The 21,559-nt window shown below is 41.8% G+C and overlaps 1 protein-coding gene across 1 annotated transcript; it reads left to right on the top strand.

Moving 5' to 3' along the window:
• Positions 1 to 1,764: 1,764 nt before the first annotated feature.
• LOC308292100 (lon protease homolog, mitochondrial-like) lies at positions 1,765 to 20,570 on the top strand. The gene is made up of 21 exons (XM_080734344.1): positions 1,765 to 2,320; positions 2,978 to 3,066; positions 3,356 to 3,475; positions 3,777 to 3,942; positions 4,354 to 4,470; positions 4,568 to 4,629; positions 4,943 to 5,072; positions 5,253 to 5,336; positions 5,676 to 5,744; positions 5,908 to 6,059; positions 6,634 to 6,772; positions 7,140 to 7,318; positions 8,104 to 8,191; positions 8,382 to 8,504; positions 9,062 to 9,178; positions 10,011 to 10,151; positions 13,978 to 14,146; positions 17,112 to 17,201; positions 17,330 to 17,457; positions 18,063 to 18,227; positions 19,678 to 20,570. Exons 1-21 carry the CDS (start codon positions 1,766 to 1,768, stop codon positions 19,819 to 19,821), a joined length of 3,027 nt encoding a protein of 1,008 aa, XP_080590470.1. The 5' UTR covers position 1,765; the 3' UTR covers positions 19,822 to 20,570.
• Positions 20,571 to 21,559: the final 989 nt, after the last annotated feature.

Raw genomic sequence — 21,559 nt, forward strand, 5'->3', positions numbered from 1 at the left:
GTATGGCATTATGAATTGTAGGCTGTATGTTGTAGGCCTACTGTCCTGCAGAGGTGGGACGTTCGCGAATGAATCGAGTCTTTTGAACGGCTCTTTGAAATGAACGATGGGATCCGGTTTGCAGTAGGGAGCCGTTCCTTTCTAATGAACAAGTGGTGGAAAAAGTACCCAAATTCTTTACTTAAAGGGATATTCCACTTTCAACAGGGACACACCTTATGGGCTTTTCTCCCCCCACACACCCATTGTAACTTCAAACTCCATTTTAACCATGATAGATTCATTAAAACACCCATTATTTTTTTCTGGTGACTCATACTACTCTCCTAATACGTGAGCAGGCCGTGTTTTATCCATAACTTTTTTCATTTATTTTTAATAATTATTTGGGAAAATGGAAAAAATGAAATACAAAAAATAATTATTAAAAATAAATGAAAAAAGTTATCGAAAAAACACGGCCTGCTCACGTATTAGGAGGGTATTATGAGTCACCAGAAAAAAATTTGTGTTTTTAATGAATCTATCATGGTTAAAATGGAGTTTGGAGTTACAATGTGTGTGTGTGTGGGGAGGGCCTGGTAACATTTACTTCAAATATCTAAATATTGAATCAAGCAAATTAAAAACTGTTCAGGGTGTTCATAAAAGCCTGATTAGACGATAAAATGACCAGAAGTTTTTTTGAAAGTGAAATATCCCTTTAAGTAAAAGTATCAATACTGCAATGTAGAAATACTCTGCTACAAGTAGATGTTCGGAATTAAAATGAAGTCACAAAAGTATTGGTATTGACACATTTTAAATGTACTTAAATGACCAATAGTAGAAAGTAGTACATTATGCATAATGTCCCATTTCACAGGTTTTCCAATTAATAAAAGAGAAAAATCATTTGAAAATAGCAGACCTACAAGCTCACAATGCGAGCTTGTAGATCTGCTATTTTCAAATGGCGGAAATGTACATAGGCCTAGGGTTGAAAAAGTGATTTGTAATTCTAATCAAAATCTACAAAGTAACTAGTAACTAAAATGAGCCAGTCTTTTGAACGGCTCTTTGAAAGGAACGGATGCCAGAGATCCAGCTCACTTCAAAGAGCCATGACTCCCATCTCTACTGCCCTGGCCCCTGATGTCTGAGGTGAAGTACTGGGCATGTACCATCCCCTATGACCTTCATCACCAATGTTTTATTGAATATGGCCTGTTACACCTTCAATCCCCGTGGACAACTTTATTTATTTAATAATAACGTACCTAACCTTTTTTATGATATTACCTCCACATAGAGGTATAATATCAACTCAAGCAGTGGTTCCCAAACATAAAATCACAAGGATTTATGGTAATATCAACCTACTGAGGTACAGTATGAATAAGGAATAGGCAATCTTTAGAGTACATCATGCATCAGAGCCTATGTGGTATGCGCCTGGACCGGTAGCCCAGCAGGTGCCCCTTCCACTACTTCTTAAACATTTGTTTTCTAATTTATGGAATTTCTAATATTTTTATTTTTTCATAAAATTACTTTTACATTTCAGCTTTTTTGGGGGGAATGTTTTTTGAAATAATAAGTATTAAAAACTAAAATGTTGGAAACAAAAAATTAGGGGACCCATAAAAATGTGTCCCAGTAGGATTGACCTCTGCACTGCAGTGCACACCAGTGCAGGGGGCGGAGCAGCAGTGCATTCATCATCAAACCCTGCCGGAAATGTGTTTTGTCACGTGCTCAAGTTGTAGAATCCTCTGGCAACAACATGGCCACCTGCGTGAGGATGATAGGTGCTTCTAAAACCTCAACATTTATGTCACAGAACTGGACCAGAATATGCAGAATAGTAACGACGTCGTCGTCGGGCTTGAGGGAGACCTCGGCGCTGACGGGGCTCGTCGCCAGGCGGCCGTACAGCACGAACGGGACCTTAAAGAAAACATTGGGTAACGCTCCCATCACTCGGTCAATGACAGGAGGGTGCTGGAGGCTCAATGCGGGGAGACCACAACGCTGGTCCCGGGTGACGGCAGGCGTGTTCGGCGGCGAAACGGGGTTCCTCGCCCCGGCCGGTCGCCTCCAGGTCAACGCGGACCGGGCGTACGGCAACCGCGGCAGCGGAGCCGGCTTCTCCGGCGAGGACGGCGCGGAGAGCGCGGGTTCTGGGGGCGAGGAGTCCGGGGGAGACGGCGGGGGAGCGGGGTACGGACCCCAGATGACTGCTCTCACACCCATGCTGGTGCCAGAGGTGTTTCCTAATGTGCCGCTGATCGCCGTCAACAGGAACCCCGTGTTTCCCCGCTTCATAAAAATAATAGAGGTAGGTAAGGGGATGGAGTTAACGTGAGTTAATTTAATCTATAAAGTATTTTACTTTATATGAACTTGGGCTTAATTTGTACTGTGATTCTTATGTATGTCAGTTATTATGTGACCAGAGCAGGGAGAGCTAGTTGTGTTTATGTATCAGTTGAGTAATAAGAAGGCACTGTCTCTGAAGGACACAGCGGGATGATGCAATGTCACAGCCAGAGTTGACACCGACTACCCTGGACTGGTCATGTTAGTTATATGCATTGATCTGAGTACTCTATGCAGTGATCTGACATCTGAGTACGAGAATCAGTGTACTGTAACCATGTTTTTTAGTGCTTGTGCTAAAATAAAAAAATAAAATAATAATAACTTATTTTTGACATGACAAATACAATGACTAAAAACACACACACACACACACACACACACACACACACACACACACACACACACACACACACACACACAGCACCACTTAAAGTTATGTAGCGGCTTACCAGACATTATGTTACATATTCAATTCAATTTCATCATCAGTGATGTTTCAACAAGGCCTGTGTGTGTGTGTGTGTGTGTGTGTGTGTGTGTGTGTGTGTGTGTGTGTGTGTGTGATTGCGTATCATTGTGACCAGCATATGTATTCGTTGTATTTTTCTGCTAGGTGAAAAATAAACCATTGATGGAACTGTTGAGGAGGAAGGTTCGACTGGCTCAGCCCTACGCTGGCGTTTTCTTGAAGAGAGATGATAAGTATGAAAAAGACAAGACCCTTTTTTTGATTTAGCTTTTTAACTCAACCCTTGAATGAACTTGCATGAATGATACATACCAACACACTCAGAACAAAGTCCTTTTCAAGTAAGGCGATAAGCAATGTTTGCTTATGTGTCCTTACTTTCCCTGGCTCTCACAAATATAATGGAATGGAGTCTCACATATTCAGCTATGTTGTTTATTTTACTCATCCATTCATCTCTCTCTCTCTCTCTCTCTCTCTCTCTCTCTCTCTCTCTCTCTCTGTTTCTCTCTCTCTCTCCAGTAATGAATCAGATGTGGTGGAGTCTCTAGATGCCATCTATTCCACAGGAACCTTCGTGCAGATCCATGAGATGCAGGACCTGGGGGACAAGCTAAGAATGATTGTCATGGGACACCGCAGGTTTGAAATAATAATTCTGCTTAAAGGAGTACTTAACCCATTTTCAACCATCTCTTCATGTAATTCCTCCTCACTTAATGCTCATTATAAGATGGCCCAATTTCTGTTCACTCACTCTGCGTCTCATTGGTGGACTATGGACGGTTCAGCCACAGCCACAAACTAGAGCAGTGTCATACTAACATGGTGTACTGAAACAACTATTATTCAGTGACTCTGCCCACTCCACTGCACATTCTGAGGCTGTCAGGATCTACATTATATCACATATAGCATTGTTATGGACATTGTGATTTGTCAGGATCCGTATCAACCGGCAGCTGGAGGTTGAACCAGAGGAGGAGGTGACCTCCGCTACGTCAGAGTCTGAAGCAGAGAGTGGGTCACAACAAAAAGCACCAAGACGCAAACCCAAACGTAGCCGTAAAGACCCTTCTGGTGCTCTGGCGGAAACACTGGAGGATAAGGTGCAGGATTCATTTTTTTCTTCTTCCCAGATACAGATAATTTGACGCACTGTATTGTATTGTGCAGTATGTTGTTGATTTTCTTACATTAATTAAATTAGTATTTAGAATTGGCAAATGGCAACAATTAAATTGCTGAGGAAATTGGGAAATCGCTAAAAGATATCCTGCATTTGCATGAACTAGAACTACTAGACACATACTGTACACATTTTCCTCTGAATGCAGGTTAAAATACATATATTTATGACCGCTATAAGTATGCTATTACCATGATGAGCTAGGATGTTTTGTTGTTTGTTCATCAGTACTTCTTTCCTTCCTCTTCTTTGACTTATTATTCAAATCTCTCCCTGTACATTTTGATGGGCCTGATTTTGTTATTTGCTTTTTATTGCTCTTATTTGTCAGATAAAAGAGATAGACCTGACCCCAGAGATCCTCCAGCCCCTACCATCCTCTGACATCTTGATGGTAGAGGTGGACAACGTCCAACATGAACAGTTTACAGTCACAGAGGAGGTTAAGGTACATACCTGTGTTTTGGATGCAAAGGAGTACAGTCAAGTACAGTAGAATGTACATTTTATGATTTTGTGTTATGCTTGTGCTCCATCCTCCTCAGGCACTGACTGCTGAGATAGTGAAGACAATTCGTGACATCATCGCCCTCAACCCACTCTACAGGTCTGTCAGGAAGCCAGTTGTAGTCAATCAAATGAGAAAAAGTATCTGTACCATTTGAATGAAATGTGGAATTCTTTGTGAATGTGTAATGGAGTAGCCCTGCCCTAGGTTGCGGGGGTTAGGTTAGACGCGTAGCCCTGTCTGAAACTCAATCCTAATATAAAACCTTGGGCAAGGGGTGATTCCCGCTTGCATGAGCATCAGATGTGTATTTCCCACACAGCATCCTGGGTGTTAGATTGGTACCGTGACCTGGATCAGGTTTCCAGTGGGGGGGATGTTGTCATGACTGCATCTGTGTGCACTCTCTCAGGGAGTCAGTCCTCCAGATGATGCAGGCAGGCCAGAGAGTTGTTGATAACCCCATCTACCTCAGTGACATGGGAGCAGCTCTGACCGGCGCAGAGTCCCATGAACTCCAGGACGTTCTGGAAGAGATCAATGTGAGCTGAATATTTAGCTTCTCATTCTAGAATATTGTGTTGCTTTTATTGTTGCGTTTCACATTCTAGGATATTTAATTTATCGTTCTAAATAAACGGCATTGGACATTGAAGGAGGTCAACACGAGTCAAACACATTCAGAACGAATGTTGACTGTTTCTCTGTGTCTGTTTCCCCAGATCCCTAAACGGTTGTACAAGGCTCTGTCTCTCCTGAAGAAGGAATATGAGCTCAGTAAACTACAGCAACGCCTGGGAAGAGAGGTCACGTCAAATCATTATCAGATGGAGTATTTTCACAATTATAATCCACTGTACCATTAGGGTCATTTGTTCTAACTTAAAGGGGAACTTTTAGTCAATATTTAACATATGTAATGAGGACATGTGAGAATCAGACCCAACACTGCCCGGTGTGCCTTGGTGCAGGAAAATCACAACTTGAAATCTTTTCAGAGAGAGCTCTTTGCACACAGAACACATTGTGTCTGGTTGTCACACTTACTCAACCTTAGAATGATAGAATATCGGTATACGTTAAATATTTAAAGAATTCCCTCTCATTTTCTCATTACTTTGCCTTTCCTCTCCTTCCTCCAACAGGTTGAGGAGAAGATCAAACAGACCCACAGGAAGTACCTGTTACAGGAGCAACTCAAGATCATTAAGAAGGTTGTTGATATTCTCAGAATAGCCAATATAGGGCCTTCTTTTGCAGTATGTGATCGCTCTGCCTGTCATTGAGTAAGACACTGATTTTGAACCTGTATGAGGGAAACTGCATCAGAAGTAAAAATGGCCTGTAAAGTAATCTTGATCTTTTGTGTTGTTTCAGGAGCTGGGTTTGGAGAAGGAGGACAAAGATGCCATCGAGGAGAAGTTTAGAGAGAGACTAAAAGAAAGAACTGTCCCTCAACACATCATGGATGTCATCAATGAAGAATTGAACAAACTGGGATTGTTGGACAACCACTCTTCAGAGTTCAAGTTAGTCTGCCCTGTACTTTACTGTATTCAATTGTGCTCTACATATTACTGGAGGACCACTCAAGTTAAGGTCAATTTATGCTTTGTGCAACAAGTTTCAAACGATACGTTGCACATCAAAAGTGACATCCAACCAATAGAAATGTGTCACAGATGACCATCGCAATGTGACTTGGAAAAATGATTGGTCGCAGATGCTTCATAATACGCACCTATTGTGATTGGTTGGGAAGATGAAGTAAGCTCCATTGGCCATGCTGTTAGCGAGTTGCAGACAGTAAGAATTCTAGAGACTCAGAACATTTTGTGACACTAGTGTGCCATGTCATTCCAAACTTGTTGCTGAAAGCATAAATTGACCGTAAGTCTCTGCTACAGTTTTATTTGTTATCTTAATACTATACAGTTATCCTATTCTGTTCTCGTACTGTATACTCAACACTAAACAACCTTGTCATATCTACTGCTCCACTCTAAACTTTATTCTGATCCACTGTCAATCAGTGGTGACGTGGTTATTAGTTTAGTTGACTTAGTTGAGTTTAATTACTGTCGTTATGTCTTTTTGTTCCAGTGTAACCCGTAACTACTTAGACTGGCTGACTAGTATGCCCTGGGGGACATACAGTGAAGAGAATTTGGCACTGGACCGAGCCAAAGAGGTTCTGGAAGAAGACCATTATGGGATGGATGATGTCAAGAAACGCATCTTGGTTAGAATATATGACTTTTGACTAAATAAATCCTGCTGGCATTTTGACAGAGCACAATGTGTTCTTAAGTATGTAAATTATTACACTAGCTTTTTTTGTTGTCTATTGCCCAAGTAAGAGTGGAGCAATGCTAGTAAGTAGGACAAGTTCTGTATATTTAACAGGCCTGATAAACAGCCTGGCTGCAGTGTGCAAACCAGAATGTAATTTCTCAGAAGCATTGTTTTCACACAACACCACCAAGTTGTCCAGGTCTCTCATTATCACGCATACTCTCTCTCTCTCTTAGAACAGATGTAATATCCTTTTTCTCGTCCCCTTTCTTTCTTTGTCTCCCTGTCTGTACCTGTTGTCCGCCTGTCTGTAGGAGTTTATAGCAGTCAGTCAGCTGCGTGGTTCTACACAGGGGAAGATCCTGTGTTTCTATGGCCCCCCAGGAGTAGGGAAGACCTCTATAGCCCGCTCCATCGCCAGAGCCCTCAACAGACAGTACTTCCGATTCAGTGTGGGAGGCATGACTGATGTGGCTGAAATCAAAGGCCATAGGTATGTATTATGGAAGTATAGTCTGGCAGTGTAAATGCTACTGCAGTTTATCTTCTACTGCTGTTAATGCAAAAAGGCCAACAGTGGACTCCAGATATTTGGCAGTCAATAATTTAAATTGAGTCTTTGTGTGACGTTTCTTTACAAATATATATACAGTATATGTTTTTGTTAATGCACACCAAGGAGAATGCTTTGTATCTTTTTACTTGCCACTTTATTGGATAGGACAGTAGACTGACAGGAAATGGGGGGAGAGACGGTGAGTGACATGTGGAAAGGGTCGTCCGGATCTGGAATCGAACCGGCGACGCCGTCAGGCATCAATGCCTATGTGGCAATGCCTATGTTGTATGCGCCTGGACCAGTAGGCCAGCGGGCGTCCCACCTGCCATTGTTTAAATGAGATTTCACTGGGATTTCCAGTTTTACAGTGTCAGTATTTAGGCTTTGAGAATAAAGTAAAAGCAACTAAAACGCCACTTGGAAATAAAGAGCAACATCTTTTTGCAAATTCCTTTTCTTTGAGGTCATTATCGGAGATCCCTTCCTGAACAAAATCATCTGTCAAAATGTATTGGACACTAGTGTAGTGGGCATTAGTACACATTTTATTTCATTTGAAAACTATTTTAGAATTCAGTGTCCTTGGTCGACTGAAGCTTTGTATGAAGTTTCATTCAAATCCAATCAGAATTGGACACGTTTATAAATTTAAATTACAAATGCATACAACATTAGAATATAAGTAAAATGTGTGTGTGTATTTCTCTTTCTGCCTCCAGGAGAACCTATGTAGGTGCAATGCCTGGGAAAATTATCCAGTGCTTGAAGAAGACCAAGACAGAAAATCCACTGGTGCTCATAGATGAGGTTAGTGGTGCTTGTTCATGAGACTTCAGATGTAAGTCCTGTTGTAATTTCTACATAATTGCAAAGTGCTATGACAGTTTTCTCTCCTAGCATAACTGAATATTGCTGTTGCTAGGTGGATAGGAAGGAGTATGATATAATAATAACAATAATGTTGATGTGTTTGGTCACTACTTCCTGACTCTGTTAGGTGGACAAAATCGGTCGTGGGTACCAGGGTGACCCATCCTCAGCGCTGTTAGAGCTTTTAGACCCAGAGCAAAACGCCAACTTCCTGGACCATTACTTGGATGTACCTGTGGACCTATCTAAGGTAGGAGACAGAGTCTGTGTGTATGTGCCTTTACTCATGTGCAGCTAACTTGAAAATGTGGTGCTTCATCAGCATTTCTTCAATATCTTAGTATATTGTTACCTTACCTGAGTATTTCGAGAGATAATATACTAATTCATTCAGGTTGTGACCCAAAAGAGAAATTAGACTTTTGCCCGGGACCCAAACTAGTGAAAACATCAGATCTACAAGCTCACAACGTGATGCTTCGCGCTGTGTTGTGATCTTGTACTACTTCTAAACATTTATGTTTTAATTCATGGAATTTCTTTGATTTTTCTTTGATTTCTTCTTGAAGTTTGTTTTTAATTCATGGAATTTCTTTGATTTTTCTTGGGAATGTTTATTGAAAATGTTTTGAAATAATAATTTAGAACAAACTGTAGGAATCAAAAAATAAAGGGACCCATAAAAATGTGTCCACGACCCACAAATGTGTCCCGACCCAGTGTTAGGGAACCAGTGCTATAGTCCTTGCATTAAAATCCTGTTGTCCTCCTCTCTCCCTGCCCTCTCTGTGTTCCTGATCCAAACAGGTTTTGTTTATTTGTACAGCCAATGTGGTTGACACCATTCCAGAGCCTCTCAGGGACAGGATGGAGATGATTAATGTGTCGGGATACGTGGCACAGGAGAAACTTGCAATTGCAGAGGTAACGCCATGGAAAGCATCAACTGGTATCTCCGCACACAGAAACAAATCGTACAATAACTAGTCATTGTGTCATGTGTCAGTTATGATGCAAAGGAATCTCACATCAAGCTTATAAACATTTATGATCCAGTATATCCTCCTCATTGACTTACACTGTCAAGTCACACTTTTAGCACAAATCAGACAGACAGACACACACACAGACACAGTATATATCATTGTTTTATAAAGGTACTATTGTCGTTTCTTATGCCTTCTTAAGATATGAATTTTGGTTTGGTGTGAAAGTAAATATCCATGTTTCATTGAAGTTTGTTGATGACCGATGTGTATTATTCGGATTTATTCCAGCCTTCTCGGGGAACAAGCTTAATTTAGGCCTAGAATTATTGAATGCTTTAACCAGTGAAAAATAGCAGATATACAAGGTCACAGCGCGGGCCCAAAAGGTTTGAGAACCACTGACATAGTAGTCTCTCAAGAACAGACTAACTGAGCTCCATTTAAGTGAAAAGGACCTTTTCTTTGGCGATGTCTGGCCAGATTGCTGACATAGAAACATAGGTTTTTCAAAAAGTCTTAGAAGGATTCAAAAGACACTTATAGAATCGGGTCAAAATTCTAATTTTCACGATTTTTCAAAAATAGCAGATCTACAAGCTCGCAGCGTGGCTGTGAGCTTGTATATCTGCTATTTTTCAATAGTTAAAACATAAAATAATGATACACAATACAGTGTACCCGTTCTCAATGGGTTAATGAATTTTTTTCCCCCCATCTTTTCTCTCTGTCTCTCTCTTCCCCTCTCTTCACGCTGTCCTCAAATGTAGCGTTACCTGGTCCCTCAGCTGCGTACACTGTGTGGTCTTACTGAGGAGAAGGCCTCAATCTCTTCAGACGCCCTCAGTCTGCTCATCAGACAGTACTGCAGGGAGTCTGGAGTCAGGAATCTACAGAAACAGGTTGAAAAGGTGAAAAACTTGAGATGAGCTTTGAAGCACAAAAGAATCTTTAGTGGGTAGGCCAGGGTTTGATCCCTTGGCCGGGTCATACCAAAGACTATTAAAAATGGGAGCCAATGCCTTCCTGCTTGGTGCTCAGCATCAAGGGCTGGGTTGGGGGTAATGGCCCCCGCAGACGAAAACAGATATTTTATAAGATAATTACTCGGGGCCGGGGGTTGATCGGTGATCATTTCAAATGGCAACGATCCTCCTCCTTTAAATTCGGGTAAGATACATCCCGCTGTGCCAGAGAAATATCTGATACACTTTCAATCTAGCCAGATATCCTGGATTGACCGCCCCTAGCGATCTCGGGGTTGAGTGGTAAAAACGTTTTCTTTTTTGTTTTTCCCTTCTGCGCAGTTGATTGAATGATGCAAAATGCACTGCTCCCAAAACTAGGCTCCAGCCTCCACGGAAAGACAAAAGGGCAGTGGTTCTCAAACTAGCCTATGGGTCCCGAGTCCCGACCCTCCGGGGACCACCTGTGGTCCTTGAGGGTATACAGGTAGCCTATAGCAGCTCCCTTATGACATAATATAGCCTATATAGGGCTAGGCTATAGAATGCATCTTCAGCCAAGCAGTGAATGAAAACGTAGGCATGTGCTTTCTCCTCACCTCAAATAAATGCTGGATCACAGAGGTAACATCCAGGGCTTATCCATCACAATGCTTAAGTTTAACAACTTATTGATGAAGAAGGTAGACAACCTCTCTTGCATCGTCGCAAAGGACTCTCCCTCTCTCTTTTTTTTCTTTTTGAGAGAGAGAGCGACACACACACACACACACACACACACACACACACACACACACAGCATCGGCATCCAAGTGTCTCTCCGCTCTCAAAAGTGGTCATTAATAAGCTGCTAATCATTGTGAATGCTTGCAGGTGTGCGCATCTGTTCAATATAGGAAATTGCCCATTACATCAAAGTGAGCCTTTCTCCTCACTCAATAGGCCAAAAAAAAGAGAGGTTAAACTTGAACTCTGTCGGACTGTGACTGTCCCACCTCAAGCCTTCAACCAACACTGTCAGAGTTGCACTTGTAGGCCTATAGGTCGATTTAAAACCCTTTTAATTAATTAATTGCGACCGTAGGTCGCATTTACTACCAAAACCTCCACCAGCTGTGAGTCTGTCCGTCCGTCAGTCAGTCTGTCTGTCTGTCTGTCTGTCTGTCTGTCACACCTCACACTTTTGCCCTGCTCATATCTTTGCAACCGTTGCCCCCATCCATGCCAAATTGTGCACACACACTCCTTACCTGCCAAACTACAACCTCCAAGGACCCCCGGAGCTCCAGGGACCCCCAGGTGTAAAAAATGACCAAATGTGCAAAAATGACCAAATGACCATCCCAACGGGGCTGCTCACGGGGAATTCCCGGGGACCACCGACTCCTGGTGCTCCAGAACGGATGCAAAAGTGGTGACGCCCCCAGTGGAGGACCCCCTCCACTGCAGCTCACATAAAATGCAGTAACTCGGGCTAGGAGCGTCCGGGAGAGCCGGGGCCGGTACCTATTCGTCCGCCAAGGCAACGCGGAGATCCACCCCTCATTTCTCACATGGCCCTCTTCTAGCGCCACCATGAGGCCGATTCTTGCAAAACACATTTTTGGACACTGCTCCTACAATTTTTGCCCTAAAATCACGCAAATCGGTACACAGTATGTCTACACTCATTTCATCAACTTGGATCTGTCCCATATTGCGCCACCTTCAGGCCGATTTTTAAAACACATTTTTGGCCACTGCTCCTACAATTTTTTCCCTAAAATCACGCAAATCGCTACACAGTATGTCTACACTCATCCCATCAACATGAATCTGTCCCATATAGCGCCACTTTCAGGCCGATTTTTAAAAACACATTTTTGGACACTGCTCCTACAGATTTTGCCCTAAAATCACGAAAATCACTACACAGTATGTCTACACTCATGTCATCAACATGGATCAGGAAGATTTTGGAAAAACACGTTTTTGCCCTCTTTGTGGAGATAAGCGACCTCCCGATTAGGGAGTCTTACTGGTATATTAGGCTGAGTCGTGAACCTTTTTCATTTAATATCCATCTTCGCGTAAGTGAAGTTTCCCTCATTCTTCTTCTTCTGGGTTCTCAAAACATGTTTGAGAACCCCTGGACTATCAAGACTAGAGTATCAAGGCATAATATCTTTGGCTGCATAAGGATTATATTTATTAATTGTTCGTCATCGTGAGGGCGTCACGTCAGAGTGAGTCTCACTTGAATAAGAGTTGGCTTCTCTCTTTCCCCCTCTCTCTCTCTCAGCCTATACATGGATTTCCAGTGCTGGATATTTAATACTCATTATTTATTTTTTTATTTTGTCACTTTTAGTCTATCAAGCTAGGCTGTAATCAAAAGTCGGCTTTGCGCACCTCTATGCGCTGCCAGTGCCTCTCTCTTTTCTCTTTTCTCTCTCTCTCTCTTTCTCTCTCTCTTGAATCATAGATAAAAAGTAGGCTAATTCATTTATTTGCTTGATATTATAAATCTCCTTCTTTGGGGGTTTTGCTGTATTTAGTCCCTTGTATTAATCTATGTGAGACTGTTATCAAATGTCGGGTGCCTGCTACTGTTCGATTGGCAAGCATGTCACCGTGACTGCTGCGCTGACAACCACTTGTGTTTATTGTGTTATTACACCCAACTCTGAATACTAGGCCTAATAATAATTTGTGTTGTGTTTTATTGTCAAACAAAATCATTGCACACTACTGCGACGCTGTCATTAACAAATAGCTATAGTTTCAAGCATGTAAAAGGCAGAGGAGGAGGAGGTGGTTTGGATATAATCTAGAGTAATCCCGTGGGCTCATTCAGACGACAATAATTGCAAACAATTTCTACCCGATGGTGCGAGAATATCAAGCTTGCTAGATATTCTCGGATTCCCTTCCGAGGTCATAAAACGTCCATTAACATAATCCAATCGTGTCGGGATCCCGTTCAAACCCAAGACCGAGTTCGGGGCCGACCGAACAATTTTCCCGGGGGGGTCATAAAATTCAGCCCGAGATCTGATCGGCCACGGGATCTGCCCAGTCTGTTGGGGCCTTTAGTCCCTGCGACATACTAGCATCATGTCCAGGGGGTGTACTGTATCCCTAACTTCCTTTAGAATCGGTCTGAAAAGTCACTTACAGGTGGCTGCTACTCGAGACATGTAATAGACTAAGCTCATACTTACCTCCCCTTTTCCACTGTAAATATCTTTCATTTCTTTTCTCCTTTCTTTGAATTGTCTTCTTTAGGACTGTTATTTTTTTATTTTGCTGTTGATGTTATCCTCTGCATAGTTCTCTCCGTCTGTCATTCAGTGTTTATATGAGGTACATAAAGGTTTCCTGTGTTAAAGCCAAAAAGCTTAGTGGGATCTCCTTTTAATTGACCTTGTACCAGTGAACTGTACTGTCATGAAACTACCTTTTCCTATGCAAACTTCTAATAACGTTTTCAATCATTCATCCTAACCCAAACACTAAAGAAACTGGGCCACAAGCCTACTTAATTACTACTAACTTACATGTTTAGTGAGCATAGTCTGATAATACTTTGTATATTCTTACGGGAATCTTTTTATTCTGATGACTAAATGAGGTTGTATCTATAAATGATTATTACTAGTTACCGTATTTACTAAGTATCAGTATGCTAAGTTTAAAATTTAAATAACAAGTGTTCACTTAGCTTAATCCAGATGTGTAACCTGTGACTGACGTTTATGTCTGCCTGCATGTGTCTGTCCGTCTCTCCCAGGTGTTCCGTAAAGTAGCGTTCCATATCGTTAGCGGGGATAATAGCGATGTAACCATCATCACACCTGATAACCTGCAGACCTATGTTGGCAAACCGGTGTATACTGTTGACCGAATGTATGAGGAAACCCCACCAGGTGTCGTCATGGGACTGGCATGGACCGCCATGGGTAAGAGGCTCATATGCATAAGCCAGACAAATACAGACATACTGTATGCCAGGGGTTCTCAAACTTTTTTAGGCTGTTACCCCAAAAATAAACATATATGAACTGGGGACTCGGTTCCACAGATAAATATTGTGAAAATAGCAGATCTACATGCTCACAACGCCTCGCACTGCAAGGCCTTGTGAGCATGTAGATCTGCTATTTTCACAATTTTCACAATGTTCTTAATATTTGACAGTTTCTTCAAACGGTCTTGGAAGTCCTTAAATTGTCACTTTCTAAATGTGCAGATACCCTGTATACGCTTATGTAGGTTTGTTTACCGCTGAGTTAGATTTTTTTTTTTACATTAAGCTAATCATCTGGGGACCTTACAAAATAATTTGGGGACCCCACTTGGGGTCCCGACCACAAGTTTGAGAACCACTGCTGTATGCATTTGTACATGTACCTACTAAAGGGCCGTTTATAGTTACGTATGCTTGATTTTGTGTACGTTTGGGGGTGAGAGAGAACGTGCGGCAATTGCGTCGATATGCATAGTTCATGTACGGTCTCTGTGTTACATACGGTTCAATAAAGCCCATGTACATACTGTATCCACTAGATGGCACCCAAATGCATCTTCCCAGGGAGCAAACGCTACATAGTACATAGCGCCTACATTGTAGAGGGGTTTATAGGCATCGGCGAAGTCACTATGCTATCTCTGGGTATAATATAAAAAAGACTGGACTGGAGAATGGATGAGCGTGGACACAACGCGTCCCCTCAGTGCCGTCGCCTATAGCGCAATCTCACGGTGGGCGCCGCCGACAGTTAATGAGCCACCCAAACCGACTAAAAACACCCCAAAACCCGCAAAAATCGCGTGCGTGGGAGTGGAGAGAGGCGCATTCGAGAGAGCTGCAGACCTGCCAACCCGTACGCATTTTGCGTACTAAGCACGCATTTTAAGGCTCTGTACGCAGGTACGATATTTCCCCTCATTGCTACGCAACTTCGGGGGATGGGCGCGGTGTGGTATAACGGCACATTCTGCAGCAGCAAACGAGGCGAAGATTTTTGCAACCTGCCGTGTAGTTCCTCCCAGGCACCACTTGAATGGTGTGTGAATGGGGCGCATGGCGCTGGGGAGCACTAGAACAGAAGATATGCTCGTTTTTTTCGGCAGAAGAAGAATTGAACCGGATGCCATGAGTTTATTTTGGTTTTCAGCGCGGTGCAGCATGTACACTTACGCTACTCATCATAGAGTTATAATAAGAAGCTACTCATCTCATAGCTATCGCCGCCCGGTTTGTATAACGGCGATATTAATACGATTAATTTATAAAGAAGATAAACGGAGAATGGCCGTGTTGTGCGAGTCGTCGGTGTCGCCCCTACAATGCTGCCGTGCAACGAGTAATAGTCTGACTAACAGGTAATATATTAAGATAACACTCAGCTAAGGTGAATTCACATGTCAGCAGCCACGATGGTGAGAATGAAATGGTTGTTGTCGCTCCTCTCCGCGACGCGGTTAGGGTTTTAATCAAGTGAATCAATAATATTATACTATTAAACTGCGGTCGCCCCCGTGACAGCTTGTTGTGTATGAAGCCTGTGTTATACTTCGTCATACGACGGTGTTGCACGTGAGCGAAGTCGGGAAATGTCAAAACTTGTGACCAGGTACAATGAACTGTAGCATACATTGACCATGATTAGGCTTTAGAGTAAAGATCCAAAAGAATGAAAATAAAATACTGGGCTCCCTGTTCCACTATCTCTAAATGAGTATGAATGAAGGAATTAGGGGGACTATGTGTATTGTCAAAAACATTAAAGGTGAACAAGTTATTTATCACCTGTGAATATATGAAGACATTAATGGTTTGTTAACAATGAGTAGCCTGTATCCTCTATCAATGAATATACAGACTAGACGGTATTTGATCTATACACAATGTAGGCCTATTTTAATGAATGCAATAGAAACCTACATGAGTTGAATACTTTCAACTTCATGCAAATCATGCACAGAAAGGTGGTTTTATTTAGGCTGCTCAATTAACAATGTTTAACAAAGACACAGGTAAATATTTAAAGGTAAATAGCCTACCTGACAATGTAAAGCTATTTTGCTATTTGAATAACATGATTATGTTGATGTATGTTCATTCATTAAGTCACTGGTGAGACTGTTTTGCTAGTCTATTGTTAACTAACTCTGAGCAAGTGCAGTTAATATATTTTATTAAGGATTTGTCAACAATATTGCCAAAGCAACATTACTGTATTGCCTGGTAATACTAGCCTACTTTTTCTCCAGACCAAATGGCATTTTTATTTAAAAGGTTGATCTTGCCTCCTCCTATTAGTGTAAGTCAAGACATGCAATGTGCTACATTTCTGGTGTGAAATTTTGTTAACATAACTGTAAAGGTCCCACCCAAAAAGGCGCGTGGAACCCCCCAAAATATACACTGTTTTGTGCGGGAAAACCACAAAATTTGCACCGCGGGCGCTGCGGGCGCCAAAAAATTTGCCAGGGTTGGCAGGTCTGGAGCTGGCAGAGAGCGCTGATTAGGCTGGCATGCGGGTCTGCGTCCTGGCCTGTTCACTGTTCAGCGTGTTGGTTAATAACTTTGTTGTGATTTTCTTGTTTTTTTTACTTCCTCCTACGAAATGGATACCAGAAAAAAAGACGAAACATTTCTCCCTCTACTGCCCCCACGGTTGACAAATGTTCGCCACGGGTAGTTCATGTGTACGTACGTTTTTATCGGTTTTAATCCGTCGGGTTGAGTGTTGCCCGTAAGGTTACGGAGAAAGACAATTACGTACGGACCTACGGATCAACCGGATTAAATCACTCTCCCCCTCCGTTTCTTGTGTATTCCTGCGGTCCTTATGTACTACTATGCATGGTACTTAACTCAACCTGTAACAAACTACAACCATCTCTCCCTCTATGCAGGTGGCACTACTCTGTTCATAGAGACATCATTACGCCGCCCTCTTAACGCACCAGGGCAGAAAGAAGGGGAGGGATCGCTGGAGCTCACCGGTCAGTCATAATATCAGACCTACTTCTAGACACTAGACCTGAACATAAGAGATGCATACAGCCTTCAGTGTTTGTATTCTTCTCTGAAACCTATACATAATGGACCAATGTCTGCTCCAACCTTGCAGGTCAGCTTGGTGATGTAATGAAGGAAAGTGCCAAAATTGCCACAACCTTTGCCAGAGCATTCCTCATGAAAAAAGAACCTGATAACAACTTCCTCGTCAACTCCCACCTGCACTTGCATGTTCCTGAGGTAACCTTCTTGTGACTTTTTTTTAAAAATAGATGTATCCTTTTCTGAAAGCTACAGTATTGCTGAAAATGTGCACATTAAGCAGTAGAAATTAACATGCCAAATATTGTGAAGTACAATTTTATTGTGAAGTGAAATGTTCTATCTGATGCTTTTTAGTCAGTAATGAAGAGCTTGGCTTGGCTCTGACTGAAAAGTGGTTTTAAAGCAGGGTGGCACAGTGGCTCACTGGTTAGTTTTCTGCGGTTGAACCAAGCTGAGGCTGACTGGGCCTTTCTGTGTGGAGTTTTCATGTTTTCCCTGTGTTCAAATGGGATTCTCCGGTTTCCTCCCACACCAAAAGACATGCATGTTAGGGACAGTTCTCGCTTAATAGTTAAGCTGGATCAATTGCAGTGGCCAAATTCACGTATGAAATGAAACTAATAAATGCTTGAGGTGCAAAAAGGAAAGAAAATGTCCACAAAGGTTCTATTACAGTATGTGCTATTCTCTTATGCATCACCCACTAGAAAAAAAGTATCGTCTTCCACTTGAGTGCCTCTTGCAATGCAACTAATTTGGGGTGACTAGCTGGTTTAATAAAGCTGCATTTTCATTTCCAGGGGGCTACTCCCAAGGACGGGCCAAGCGCTGGCTGCACCATTGTTACTGCTCTGCTGTCCCTAGCAACTGACCGGCCAGTGCGCCAGAATGTTGCAATGACAGGAGAGGTGTCTCTGACTGGCAAAATACTGCCAGTGGGGGGAATCAAAGAGAAGACAATAGCTGTAAGTATGACACCCACACTAACCTGCTGGCACACGTACAAACACACTGACCCTTGTTTATCAATTTAGCGTAGGTAGAGCCCAGCAGAGATCTGAATGCAGAAATCATACGATAGGGTTCACATGTGATTTATGGAACGGTCATGTTTGGCCAATCAGTGTTGGGTGCCCAAATGGTTGGGCGTTGATAAATGTGGCTGAAAATGATCCTCTTGATCTCAATTATCAGTTTAGAGTTCTTGCCCCTAGAATAGAGGCTATGCGCGTGACATCATTATACCCAGAAGTTATGCGGAACGCCTACTGAGTGGCAAAAAAGTACTTTCTGGCCTTGACAGCCCATACATCCAAACAGAAAAGTCCTATCTAATTGCGGTAAACAACATTAAACTCAAGCCATTCAGTTTATGCATGCACAAATTGCGCATACCCTCTATAGGCAAGCGGAATATGGCCAAGAAGAGAAACTTCTGACATGGAAGTAGTTATGTTAATATCACAATTCAAAACAAATAAATTCAAAGTAAAAAGTGGCATTAAAGGAAGTCTGGAAATGAATCACTGATGCGGTCAACAGTGGCAGAGATTTAAAAAAAGCTCACTTATATCCATCAACAACACTTTAAATTAGATAAATGAAAACCTGACACTTTTAATCACATTAATAGAAATATTCTACAAAACTTTTTCCATGTTGACTAGCTGCACCGGAACCTTTCTTGTTTATTTTTATTCTTTTTTGCTAGTTGTTTTTATCGCTCTGACCTTTGGACACTGCACTATTAGGTTGTGTTAGTAGTTTTTCTTTTAGTATTTCTGCTTGTGTTTGACATGATGTAGAGATACTTGTTGCACTAACTTGCACTGACTGTATGGTCACTTTGATTTGGGCACTGTATTATTTTTTGATAGTCGTGCTTTAAGACACTTTATGTATATATATTATTCGTTCCCTTTCCTGTTGTACCTTGCTCTTACTGTACTTACTGTACTCTGTACTCTGTTCTTGTTTTTTCTTTTTATCTTTTTCATACTTCTCTGTAACTTTGTAAATAACCTTATACTGCTGTGCTGCCTCTGGGCAACAAATTTTCCCCCTTGGGATAATAAAGGTATCTATCTATCTAACATCCAATAGCAGCAAATTTAATTATTTATCCTGTGCACAGGCCAGAATAATGTCTCACTTTTTGTTTACAGCAGAGTGACATGAGATTTGATCGTAAGCTTACTCATGTCAAATTATGAACACAATAAATGCATAGCATAGAATTTACCATACGCCCAGTTTTCTCAACTTACTGTCATATGTTGGTTATATGAGGACCAGTGATCAGTAAAATGCTACTGATGGGTGTAAAGCAGGGTATACAGGACACAGGACATACAGTCAGACAGACACAATTCTCAACATCGTCACTGTCTCATAATGTTGTCTTCTGTCTCCCAGGCTCGTCGTGCTGGAGTGACCTGTATCATCCTACCTGCTGAAAACAAGAAGGATTTCTCAGATCTGGCGGACTACATTAGGGAGGGATTGGAGGTCCATTTTGTTGACCACTACGACAAAATATACCCCATTGTCTTCCCATAGACAATGAGACTGCCTTCTAACACAAGGCCAAACACAACATGCCTGCTTTCCACTACAGGGCCATAGAGGGCGAACCCTCCAGAGAACAGAAACCAGAACTGCTCTAGCTAGGGTTTACTTTAGCGCACCTTTAGTATAAAAAACATTTCTGTTTATCTCTGCTGAGATTGTCACCAGGACAGTAGATTCAAACATCAAACACGTATTGATTTTGTCAGCATGTAGTTTTGGCCCTGGTCATGGTAAGCCCTACTTGGTTCTGCTGTGGAAATGTGCAGTGCGTGATTTGATTAAAGTTCGAGTGGTGTGGTTGCTCATTATGAGGGTGGCTGAAATGTGATTTTTATATTACTAATGAGGCGGTCACCCTCCCATTTAGTCCACAGGTGAAGAAAGGACGTCATACAGTATGATGGTATACTGAGATTTTACTCAAACTGAAACACATCAGATAAATAATGTGACAGATGGAATGGACATCACACCAGGACCAAATGATGGAACAATGATGATCTCCTAACCAATACAATGTTTGGGGTTGTGACTTTGCTGCCAAGCAGCCACAGAATGCCAGTGCCCTGAACCGAAATATCTCAAGACCGTGTCCTGGGATACAGCGGGCTCGGACAGACTTTACAATATAACCAATGTTATTTTATATTGATATTATTATTGTGTTATATGACCAGATGTGATGTTCTGTTGCCTTTTAATATAATGCTGAACATAACCCCACTGGCTACTCTACTGCGTCTGTTATTTATATATTAAAAGGGACTGGATTATCATTTGTGTCCAACATTGGTCTGACTGGGTTGCCTGATAATGTTCGGCATTGGAACATTGTCATTTTCATTGCATCAGATTTTACAACACAGATTGTTGTGGTATTTCAATAAACATTACCTCTTTAACTACATTTAGCAGTACCTGCTGATAAAAAGCCAACACCAGGATGTAGTTATGGGAACATGGTTGTTTCTGCTTCAATCCAGAAACTAAATGCATGTGAAATACTGGTAGTTTGTAATGTAACCTCTTTTACATAGTGTTCCTCATGTGGGCAGAGTTATGTCCTGTTACTACCAGCATGACTGTCACACTACTGATTTAGTTATATTAATTAAATTAGATCAAATTGAATTAGCTGGTGCTATTTACACTAGTATTAGTTCCTATGTTCCACTGGCCTTAACATAGCATGTATGGCAACCCAATGGCTATACTTTAAAGCAGGGGTCTTCAACGTTTTCAGGCCAAGGACACGAGGCGTGAGCTTGCAGATCTATTTTTGGCTTAAGTTCTCAGAATGAGGACACTAGGATTCAAGTGGTTAATATAAAAAAGGAGAAAAAAAAACGTTCTACAGGGGATTCGCAGGACCCCCTATTGAAGACCCATGCTTTTAAAGTTTAAACATACAGACTGGCAGTTTTCATATTTTTTTTCCCCTTTTTTTGTAGAAACCACAATGCTCTGGAAACAGTCAATTTGTCTCACTAATTGTCTGGTCTTAATGCTCAACATAAAACTCAAATTCTACAGCCTTGACAGGTCAAAGTTCACTTGCATCCAACTGTGGTTTCTAAATAAATCTATTTTTCTACTGCCAACTTATGGGACATTACACACACTTGGGTGTTTCTCCACCCCCCCCCCCCCAGAGTTTTTTGTATTCAGGCACTACCATTAATAGGGCATCACCATCCAATAACATGCATACGGTATACAAAAGCAG

This window comes from Nannobrachium achirus (assembly GCF_963921795.1).
Source record: "Nannobrachium achirus genome assembly, chromosome: 1".
Taxonomy (NCBI): domain Eukaryota; kingdom Metazoa; phylum Chordata; class Actinopteri; order Myctophiformes; family Myctophidae; genus Nannobrachium; species Nannobrachium achirus.

Bases quoted from the DNA above. Each gene is read 5' to 3' on its own strand.
- LOC308292100 (XM_080734344.1), top strand. From the start codon at position 1,766: ATGGCCACCTGCGTGAGGATGATAGGTGCTTCTAAAACCTCAACATTT. The intron at 6,060-6,633 runs GTTAGTCTGCCC...TTTTTGTTCCAG, and splicing joins AACCACTCTTCAGAGTTCAA to TGTAACCCGTAACTACTTAG. The intron at 8,505-9,061 runs GTAGGAGACAGA...TGATCCAAACAG, and splicing joins TACCTGTGGACCTATCTAAG to GTTTTGTTTATTTGTACAGC.